The 11988-nt window shown below is 40.7% G+C and overlaps 1 protein-coding gene across 1 annotated transcript in view; it reads left to right on the top strand.

Moving 5' to 3' along the window:
* Nucleotides 1–1111: 1111 nt before the first annotated feature.
* The window catches only part of pcsk2 (proprotein convertase subtilisin/kexin type 2), a gene marked incomplete at both ends in the record, with an annotated part of 47470 nt that continues 36593 nt past the window's right edge, over nt 1112–11988 (top strand). Inside the window, 2 exons of the mRNA XM_083897461.1 lie at nt 1112–1354; nt 5218–5322. Of these exons, the coding sequence (XP_083753587.1) occupies nt 1112–1354; nt 5218–5322 (348 nt within the window). The remainder of the gene's footprint in view (nt 1355–5217; nt 5323–11988) is intronic.

The following is an 11988-nucleotide window of genomic DNA, read 5'->3' as shown; positions in this document are numbered from 1 at the left end:
AATAAAAGGCATAAAACTCTCACACGAGGCAATAAAATACGCAAAAGAACACAAGTTAAATAAGTTAAACCATACAAAACATGGGTAAACGTAACAGGCACACAATAAAACACAATTAAAAACAACAAACAAACAAACAAAATATTATTTTCATAATATTACGACTTTATTCTAGAAATATTTAAATAACCTGTGAACCAAAGTATTCCAGGTTCAGGCCGTGACAGATATGAGTCAAATATAGAGATTTGTAGAGAGGAAACTGCTGAATGTTCACAGTTTCATAATAAAACAACAAACAAACAAACAAACAAACAAAATGTACCAATTTCAGGTGAAACGCAGGTGACAAAGCGTCGAAACCTTGATGCTCTCGTTATAATTGTTACATTCAGCATTTTTAGAACCACATTTACCAATCTTGAATTTGTGTTTGTCACTATGATGATGATGATGATGATGATGATGATGATGATGATGATCCCCTCCTGTACCTAATAAAGTGGACAGTAACAGGCTGAGGAGACACACGTGTCCCATATGGACTGAATTACACACTAGAGGCAGATAATCAATCAATCAGGGAATCAATAAAGCTCCTATCAATTCTCATGGAGCAGCAGGAGGAGGAACTGTCCAAGGTGCTGAAAAGTGTCCCCCGAGCTCATCCGAGGTGGGGGAGGAGGAGGAGGAGGAGGAGGACACCACGAGACACACCCGCCGGAGCCCATTGGTACAACGTCACGCGCAGAAACTACCCGAGCAAGGAAGGTAAATGAATTACAGATGAAAAGAGGAGGAGGAGGAAGAAGAGGAGGAGGAGGAGGAGGAGGAGGAGAGAGGGATAGAAAGCTGAGGATGCAGGTTTGGTCCACATCACATCACATCATATCACACCAGGAGCGGCTGCGCTTCGGTGAAACCCAACGATCCCACATCGGCTGCCAGTGAGGAGATGCGTCTGCAGGAGCTTTAACTCGACCTCCTTTTACACCCTCCTCTTCCTCCTCCTCCTCCTCTTCCTCCGAGGAGCATCCCGCGCGCTCATCTCCCCCTCCGGCGCGCACACAGCCAGGCAGCCAGGCGGGTCGACTCGAGACACGCAGACACGATGCGTGGAGCTCCCGGACGCGGGACAGGAGCGGGATTTACCGCGCCACTGCTGCCGCTGCCTCTGCAGCCACAGCCACAGCTGCTGCTGCCGATGCCGCCGCTGCTGCTGCTGCTGCTGCTGCTCGCCTCGCAGGCTGCACACGGACTGTTCACGGACCATCTGCTGGTCCAGCTGCGGGAGGACGCGCAGGACGAGGCGCACCAAGTTGCAGCGCAGCACGGGTTCCAGAGTGTCCGGAAGGTCGGTTTTTCAAACTGTCGCGCATCACCGGTGTCACTAGTCTAGTCTATACCTCATGTTTGTGTTATCGCCTTCTTAACGTGTGATTCCAAACAGATATTGACATGTAAAAGTATTATAATAATCATCATAATACTAATATTTATTATGTTTGTTGCTTTCTTTGGTGTTTGATCAGAAACCTGGTCAGAAATCTAGAAAATGGCATTTAACGTCACTCCACTTTTCTTTATACTTTTTGCGTTTTTCAATTAATTGTTCCTAATTTGATGACGTCATCACTAGTTAAATGCAGGGTCGATAGTGTGGAGGGTTCCCATTGGCTCCGTGTGGTCCATTTAGCTGAGGACTCAGTCCAGATTATAGGGTAATATTTCTATAAAAGTTTAATAATGACTTTTTATGAAAGAACACCAGCAGAATATGAGGGAATTTAAAATATATTAATTCTTTCCACTATATATTTATGACATTTAGGACATTATCATTTCTATTCTGGTCCAGACAAAATATGGAAGTACAATTTTCCTGCCAGATATGTGCTATAATTGTCACTAAATTAGCTTTAAAACATATTAATTGTCACATAACGCGAGGACGAGAACTTAACGATCTGAATTGCTTCTGAATTTGACTGTATTGGAAATTTTAAAACAACCCAATCAGTGTTTGTTGTTTTTGTCAATGCAAATAAAAATAAAAAGTATAAAGAATGCAGAACATGGTGAGAATACTTCACATAGAGTATACTGTAGAGTTTGTGACATTTTAAATCTGCTTCTCAGTGAATTCATTGAACTGAGCCTCGACGTCAACAGATCAAATCAATGTCGCAATATCGGTCAGAAAATATGGCAAATTATATTCAAAATTACAGCCTTGATAATTGCGCTTTGGAAACAGTTAACTTTTTCGTCCCAGTTTCTTTTACAACATTTAATGTTGTATTTGACGACAATCCTTGACGTTTAGACTTAGTTTAGTCTCATTAAAGTCATGTTTATCGTGTAAACAATCGTGGGTTTATAGGTCCACGGTGTAAGATTTGGTGACACCTAATGGTTTGGGGTTGTAACAACAAGAATTCAAAGACTTCCCCCCCGTTCACTGTAAGGGAACTACGGTGGCCTTGTGGAAAATGAACCGTTTTTATTCTAATTTTGTTCAAAAAACCGAGCAAAACAAACTTATGAACTGTGACTTATTTCCAAATTTCACAAATTCAACCCGAAAGTACTTAAGTAGTAGTTTTTTTGCTAAGATGTGTTTATATAATTGGTAAAACATTTTAAAAATATATATTTCCCTATAGCAGTGGTCAACAACTGGTGGCCCGTGGGCCAAAACTGGCCCAACAGCATCTGTATCTGGGCTCGGCCCCGGCTTAAACTATTTGCTTATGTTCACAAAAAAAAAAATTGAGTTCAGAGCTTTTATTCTGAAAGGGTACTTGACTCAAAGTAGAAGAAGAAGCAGTAAATCTTAAAATTCAACAAATATTAACAGTACGAGTTTGTATCGCACACACATTAAAAGCTGCTGATTAAAGATCATTTCCACATTATTGTTCGCTTAAGGCAGAAAACAACGATGTTTTAAGATGGAGATACCGTGTTTTGGCCCAAATATTCAATTGCTTACATAAAAACTGGTCCAAGTATATAAGACACTATATATCACGCATTCTTAACACAGTAGTGGTTATAATCTCAGGGGTTCGAAAAACACAAATTTCTCTCTCTGTTGGTTTTTGTTCCATTAAATTTCAAACTTCACCTGAAACAACAACAACAACAACACCGAGCTCAGGCAAACACAATGTGTCACAAGAGGTAACAACAAGCCATTTATGGCAAACTAATAGGAATAATCTGTGTGTGTGTGTGTGCGTGTGTGTGTGTTGTCACATGTCAAAATAAAAAAAAACGTGTGTGTGGGTGAAATTGGCTGCAGCTCTGGTCAGCGATGCGTGGCAGTGAACAGACGAGTGTCTGAGCTGCTCTGAATGAGTATTCTCTCTCTCTACACACACACACACACACACACACACACACACACACACACACACACACACACAAAAACAAACATTTTCCTTTTTCCTTTTTGCTGTAACTCATCATATTGTGACATCTGCGTGCAGCATCAACCCCTCCCTGTGATTGCTCGCTCATTTTCCCTCGTTGGCGCTCGATCACTCGAACCACAACAACCGCCGCCGCCGCCGCCGCCGTACTGCCACCATTAACACCTCCCTCTCTCCCTCTCTCCTCCCTCTCTCTCTCCCTCCCCTCTCTCCCTCTTCGTCTTCTGCTGCCTCCCAGGTTATGTAATCGGCAGCTATATTTGTCTTGATGGTGCTGTGCATCATTTAACAATCTGTCTGTGTTTGTGTGAATTGTCTTTCTCTTTGCGGCGGGACACAGAGAATCAAAACAGAGACAAACACATACACGTATACAAAGAAATAACATGCCGTGGTGGCTTGAAATTTTAATTCTGCACGATATTCATCTCTACGTTTGGAAACAATGGCTCAGATTTGTAAAATTCACCCCCAGTCTACTGTGTAATTGATCTCTTTTTAAAGGCGCCACATGTAAGAATGTGGCCAAAAACAGTTACTACATTCAAATTCAAAATACCGAGGTCTTTTAGTGTTTCGTTTTCTGACGTAACTGCCAACCCCGTGGTTGCTCGGCAGCTGAGACTCTACTGACTGAGATGATTGGTAGACGGCGGTAGGTGGCGCCACATGCCAAAAAAAAACATGATTTCAAAACATAAACATGATTTGCAGTCTGCAAAAAAAAATGTTTTTAATGCAAATATTTTGTCTGTACTGTTGTTGTTGGTGAGTTCAGTTTGTTATATGAACATTATTCCTGAGTCTCTGTGACATATTAGGAGGATTTTACGGCCAGTTGCTTTAGATTTATTACATAATGCACCTTTAACATATAAAAACTATCATTCTGTATATTTTACAGAATGCACAATCAATTTTTCCTGCATTTAATCAGATTCAGAATTAAGATTCAAGATCCTTTATTTTGTAATTTCACACAGTATTTGTAAAAAATTAAGCGAAAATAATGTTTCTCACCGGCTTCTGATAGTGTATTTAACACTATAACACAATACTACTACATGCTACTAATATAATACTACAATATATAGTACTAATACGTCAATAAAACAATATAATAACTATAAAAAATGAATATAAATACTATATACGTGACATGATATTAAAAACACGACACAGTAACGTAGTAAGATATCCTTCAGAATGAACACAAATAACAGAAAATAAGGAATAATAATAAAGAAACATACAGGAAAATTGTCATATAAAGAGAGAAATCACTAAATGAACCTTTATTGTATTCAAGACGTTAATCTTTTCCCTTTATTTCACATCATGTGAGTGTTTTTTTTTTGGGGGGCAACAACAAAAGAATTAAAGATAAAGAAGATAACAAAAAATAATCCTCACCCTCTGAAAACAGTTTATTTTTTAAGGATTGACCTGCTGCTGCTGCTGCTGCTGCTGAAGCATAAGAGAGACTTTAATCTGTGCCCGGAGCCTCAGTGAGAGCTCAGTCTGGATGATGCGTCTCATTTCCCTGCCCTTGTGATTTATCACGGTTGATTCCGGCCTCTTCTTTTCTCCTGCGCCTTAAAATAGCTCCTCGGTGAAAGCCGGGGGAATCAGTGGCCTTGTTCCCTCGTGGACGATGACCCCGCCGTTCCCTCGCCTCCATTTAAGACCTATTGTATTTGTGTGTGTGTGTAAAGTTTGATTGCTTAGCTTGTTCTTGTCCTCATCCATTTTTATTCTCTTGTCTTTTTTTAAACCCTAGCTTTCCTTCGGAGACGGGCTCTTTCACTTTTATCCTCAGGACTCTTTGAAGAGGAGGAGCAAACGCAGCGTCCGCAGCAGACAGCGGCTCCAGGAAGACCACAGGGTAAGCACACACGCACACACACACACACACACACACACACACACACACACACACACACACACACACACACACACCAAAAACACTCAAGGCCCTTGACAGTGTTTGAAAATCGGCCAAAAATTGACATGGGTCATTGAAAGTGCTTGAATTTTTGGTACAAGAAAGTCGATATTGAGGTAAATAGCTCCCTTGTTTGTTAGGTAGACTCGGCCTACGCAAGACAGACGTGGGGTCATAACAACTAGTGGTGTTGTGAACACTGTCCGTTGTTTGGACGTGAGATTCAACGAGTAGCATGCACGTGATTGACGTCTGAGAATTGAAAATTCCAAAAATCTCCGTCTCACCAAACAAAAAAATCCACAAAGACCGACTTTGACCCAAGATCCCAAGGACAATCACTTATTGTCCAGAACATGTCTTCAAAGCAATAAAAGTGGACGCCATCCTGATGGATGAAGCAGCTCTTGCGAGTTACAACCCTCCCCATCTGAATCTGTGTCGGCACATTCATTTTGGTCCTTGAATTTGAGGGGATTTGGTCCTTGAAAGCTCTTGAAAAGTGCTTGAATTGGATGTCAACCAAGGTGTACTCATAGACGTAATGCATTCTCTACCCGGTAGATATAACCTTAACCATCACAACTAAACCCTAAACCTAACCCTAACCCTAACCCTAACCATCTTAATCTGTGTCGGCACATTTGGTCCTTGTATTTGAGGGGAATTGGTCCTTGAAAGCTCTTGAAAAGTGCTTGAATTGGATGGACCCGGTAGATATAACCTTAACCATCACAACTAAACCCTAAACCCTAACCCCAACCCTAAAACCAAGTCTTAACCCCAAAAAGCCCTACAAGGGATGGCATAACACACAATAGTAATGTGATTGTTGGGTGCACTTTGTCGAACAAATTACCCTATTGGTTGTTTGAGTTAACCCCCAAATACGACCCATAAGAGCATCACAGGGTATTTTTGCACCTCCATTAGGCACTTAAGTGTTAGCTAGGTTAGGGTAAGGGTTAAAAAAAAAGACTTGGCGAGGATTTAAGTTACAGACGAACACTTGGCTACGGTGTTCGAAACACCTCAGCTACGTAGAGAACAACCTTGTCCGAAAAAGCTCTGTTTGGGCCGTGGAGTGTTTAAGCTGAACGGCTAAACGTGTTTTTATTGGCTAGAATCAAACTGTTTCAGCTCTACCTCCTAATAAAACCCAGCTGTGTATTCCTGTATAAAAGCTCTGTCGGTGAAGAGTGGACGCGGAGCGGCGGACAATCAGCCAACCTCTATAATTGTGGTTGTGAGAGGTGCTAATGAAAATAAATGCGAGCCGGTCCACGGAGCTAATGCGGCTAATGAAAAGGGAGGCGGTTTTGCGCGGACATGCGTGAACCTACGCTGCCCTCTGGATGTCGGATGCTTGACGCGCTCGCGTGAGACACGGCAGCAGCCATTGATCTCCGTGTACGACTGTGATTTAATGTCGCCCGTTTACCGTCGCGGAAGTGGCTTCGCTGCCCGTTTGTCGCGTACGTTTCATATCTGCAGCTCAGTCAAGAAGTGTCTCGTCTTGAGTTACGCAATCGCCATGCATTGTGGGAAATGTAGTTTATGGTCAAAACTAAATGTGAGAACTTTTTGTTGCATGGAAGCAGACGCCAGATTTGCAAACTCACAGAAAAATCTTTCAATTAATAGTTGGCAAACTCAGCAACTCCCCCTACTGGCGACACAGAGAATCAATACATAAAACCAAATGGTTTATAAATAAAATATAAAGTTAAATAATAACATCTGACAACTTGCTAAGATAACTGTGCTTGCTTTGGTAAAAATGGAGGTGAAAAATTCTAAATTAACTACAGCAATCCAAACTTATTATTATTATTTTATTTTTGCTCTTGGGGGCCCTCTAGTGGTCACGGGGCCCTAAGCAGGGGCTTAGTTTGCTTATGCCTTTGGCCGGCCCTGGTTATCAAGCAACTTTAAAAAGGTATTATGACATTAAAATAAAGTACATGACTGTACAAGAAACAGGCTGTACTTTAAACATACAGTAGTTGGTGGTAAAGTTTGGGTAAAAACATGTTTGTGTTCTTTGAGTCAAAATTACAAAAAAAAACTTAATTTATTTGTGTATTTTTTAATTGTAAAAGACTCATTAAACACTCATTTGACACATTCTAATTGAGTGGCAGCTCTGGATGTCCTGTCGTGTCCCAGGAGCCTTGTTCCATGTTGGACTCTGTTAGTGCAGAAGCCAGATCCACCTCAGACTCTTATCTTTTCCTCGTGTCCTTCGTCGACATCTGTCTCCGACTCAGTGCTTTCTTGTCGTTTTTACATCTCAGGCCTGACATTGATTGCAAACGTCTTGTGCGTCCACTCATCCGTGCCTTCACACCATCCATCAATCTATCGATTCATCCACCCTCGCTTCCTTCCTCCCTTATTTTAAAAATGTACTTAGTTTTGCAGAGGAAGTGGGAGTGAATAAACACACATATATATATATATATATATGTGTGTTTTTCTTTTCTTGAATGAGCAGTGTTCTATGACCCTGAAAGCCACATGTCTGGGAGGATTTTATTTTATTTTATTTTTGTGAAAAACGAGGGCGAGGAGAAAAGAGCGAGGCAGCACAAGCTCTTTGATTTTTGAAGTGAACCGAAGCGTCGTGAGATGTGAGGAGGCAGCGGGCAAAGGAAAGGCGGAAAAGAAAAAAAGTGATGGAAGGTGCACGGGCGCCGTTTGATGTCGTGAGTGGGCAGCGTTGACGCGCCGTCTCAGGGGAAATACCAGCTCTCCTGCCAAGCCACGGAATAAATGGATGATGGACGGAGCGAAGGCAGGGGGCGAATGAGGGGATAATGTGGAGAGCGCTGGCGGTGTTCCCACAAATGTGACTTAAATGATGTGATGTCAAAGTCTGAGACCTCATTCCCAGTGGTTAAAAAAAAACATAAAAACATGTTTCATTCGTGGTTAAGGTTTTTTTTTTTCCTTTCTTTTTTTTTAACCAGCGGTAGATACTGTAACGTAGGTGGATTTTTAATCGGTTTTGATCAGTAATATGTTGTGTACTGGGACAAAGAAAGTATTCCAGCTGAACAGCATAGTTTAGCTAAAACTGTAGCTAGCTTGAATTACATGGACATGTATTTTGGGGGTCGTACCTATGTTCCCCGGGTCCTATGTTCCCCGTTTTCCCAAAAAAGGTCCTATGTTCCCCACTTTCTATGTGATAGGGGAACATAGGACCCTTTTTTTGAAAAAGGGTAGGGTTAGGGTTAGGGTAAGAGAAAGGGTCCTATGTTCCCCGGTCACATACAAAGCGGGGAACAAAGGACCCGGGGAACATAGGTACGGTCCCGTATTTTGTGTCTTTTACTCTTTTAAATATAAAATATTCACTAAAAAAGTAAGGTTAGCTAAAAAACACGCATGGTTTACAGCTATGCTAACAGGTGGAAGATAGCACATATTCCTAGCTTAAACAACAAGTAAACATAGATTAAATGTGTGTATTTAGTAGTGCTGTCAAACTTTAGCACGTCAAGAGCGTTTAACGGCGTCAACGTTAACGCATGACACGTTTCCATGAAGACTGAACGGAAAAAGACGCGCACAACGCCATTTTTTTACGTGCCGCGATAACCGGAGTCCAGGTACCGTTTACCAGTTAGCTCCATTAGCTCCTTTTAGCACCGTTAGCGCACCTACAGTTGAACTGGAGCGGTCTGTTTATTAACCGAAAAGAGCAGCGCTACAAATAACCAGCGTACCTGTGTAACTGCGTATGTGTGTCTCTGTTTTTAAAGTTTTGCGTCACTTTACAGACTCATTATAACAATCCGGAGTCACGTAAACATGACGTCACGCGTGTCTTTTCCGGTCAGTCATCAGGGAAACGTGCCGTGCGTTAACGTTTACGCCGTTGAAGCGTTAAAGTTTGACAACACTACTAAATTTAATATATGTTTACTTGTTGTTTGAGCTAAGAATACGCGCTATCTACCACCTGTTAGCATAGCTGTAAACCATGAATGTTTTTCAGCTAACCTTACTTTTTTACCCAATATTTTATATTTCAAATACTAAAAGACACAAAATACATGTCAATGTAAGTCAAGCTACAGTCGTAGCTAAACTATGCTGGTCAGCTGGACTACATTCTTTGTCCCAGTACACAACAAACTAGTGGGGACTGAAGTGTGTTTCACCTCTGCTATGCTAGGCGTTAGCTTAAAAACCAGCTTAAGACCTGCTTAACTTAATATTTAGACTGATTTAGCACAATTTCAGTCGTGTTTACATGGCTTTTTAAAAGTGCACTTTTAGTCAGGCTAACAACAATTAGCGTTTTTTTTTGCTATGCTAGGTGTTAGCTTATTAGTGTTAGGAGGATTCTGTTTTCTCTTGTGGCTAGTTGTTAGCATGTATGAGTCTTCCTACTATCTATGAACTTTGATGAATTCAATTATTTAAGCTAACATAGCATAAAATTGGTCTCTTTGTCAGTTAAAATAAAATGTACTAGCCTGAATTTTACCGATTCTTTTTCACTGTTGCTTATAGTTATCTGTGTATCTGCTTCTTCTGTAATATCAGGCTGTTAGCACATAGCGAAAAACAGCTCAAGACCTGCTCAACTGAAGATTTAGACTGATTTAGAACAATTTCTGTCGTGTTTACAAATGCGCTTTTAGTCAGGCTATCAAAAATTAGCGGTTTTTATTTTTGTTGCCGGTGAATTTGTGATGACACATTTAAAACAAATCCAGGGTATATCTGCTAATTTGAGCGAAAATAAATGTATTTCTTTTTCATCTTTTGACATCGAAAGTAGTCAAATGTTTTCTTTTGTCCGCCAATGACTTGTTATTGGCCGAATGGATTGATTTACAGTGTGTGTGTGTGACTCCGGATGATGATGATGATGATGATGATGCTTAGAGTGTGCCATAAAAGAAAGATGTGGATGAAAAGAGGCGCTTTTCCATTTTAAAAGGCCGTCCTAAGTGCTGCTCTGCGCTCTTATCTGTGGCGGTAAACACACCGGACAATGGCTGCTCCTCTCACTCACACTAGACTGGATTTGCCAAGGACAAGCAGAACGCAGCTTTGAATCCAGCCATAAAAAGGAAGAAAAAAAATAAAAAGGAAAAAGTAATTTCATTTTTATTTACATCAATAACTCGGTATAGAAATGGAATTGAAAGGACGTTTTGTCAATGAAGCGTCTGCGATATAGATTTATTTGTTGCGTTGATGGTTTCCTATTAAGGAAGTCCAGTTTCAAGCCTTTTTTTCTCTCGCACTCAGCTACACAAAAAAACCAACAACAACAACACGATCTAAACCTTTAAATGAAATCGCTTTCATTGAGACCTTGACGACAGATTGTTGGTAACACACATCAAAGAAGACAGGATTCACGCCAGGCTTGGTTTAGTTATTGATCGCACGCCTCCATTTTTTTCGTCTCGAAAAGGTGACATTAAAACCTCATAGGGTAGAGAAGGCTGTTTCAATTCAAAATGGCTGCCGCTGATATAATAATAATAATAATAATGATTGACCTCATATATTAAAAATGATTGAAGTAGGATTGTATTAAAGAAACAAACACCACAGAAAAATGAAAACACAAACACAATTTACAACCTTAGACGAGAAACATGGTAAAAACAAGCTAAAGCGTCTTCTACACAAAGATTGAGAACATGGAGTGAAAACAATGAAAAGTGAGCTCTGCTCTTTAAGAGTCTGTCACCACGTTTTATTAACATCTACCCAGATCCCCTGCACTTCATCGTGACTGATGTAATGTTATGTGAATTGTTTTTGATGGGTTAGGGTTGGATTTAACTGATGTCTAAAACACATGTTACTATTTGAAATGAAAATGCATTTTTTCCAACATATTCCACGTCATAACTAATGTGGTCAGGTGGTGCAACCAATTTTTGTCAAGTGGTGCAACCAATTTAAACCAATAAATGATACGTCAAAGTGACCAAATGGCTTATAAATGTAATGTTTGTAGTTATTATACTGAATATATGAGTTTGTGTGATTATTTTCCTGTCTTTAAATGTAAAATTGGATGTTAAGGAAGCTTCAAACCTGACCTTCAGAGACCAAAAATCTTAAATTATTGTAAAAAAAAATTGGTTCGAACTTCATCAGGTCGTCGTGACCGTGTCTAATAAACGCCGAGTCGCTGCTCTGTGACTGACTCAGTGGATATTTAGCTCCAGTTGAACGCGTGTGTACCTAATAATTTGGTTGAATTTTGTGAGCGTGTACTGCGGTGGCATTGTGGCAGCGTTCCGTCAGCAAATTTGCAATCTATAGCGCAGCTGTCGGGGCCTTTTGAAGACGCACAGAGGCACATCTGTGAGGGTAATTGCCGTCGGCTTCCCTTTTTTTGTGTCGAAAATGAAATGCAGTCAGAGTCATTTGTGGGGCAGGTGAGTCTGGAAGCTTTGGCTGCAGCCGCACAGCCTCAATTTGGAGAAAAAAAAAAGATTAGCCCCTTTAATTTATAATGTTCTGCCCCCCATTTTTTGTTTTGTTACTGTAGAACACAGCTGGGGTTTGCTGATTGAGCTTTTTCAGATTTGTGGAAATAAAGGGAGAGAGGGGAAGGGT

This window comes from Microchirus variegatus (assembly GCF_963457635.1).
Source record: "Microchirus variegatus genome assembly, chromosome: 11".
NCBI lineage: Eukaryota > Metazoa > Chordata > Actinopteri > Pleuronectiformes > Soleidae > Microchirus > Microchirus variegatus.
The sequence above is the reverse complement of the archived record's forward strand: the minus strand, read 5'-3'. Positions and strand labels throughout refer to the sequence as shown.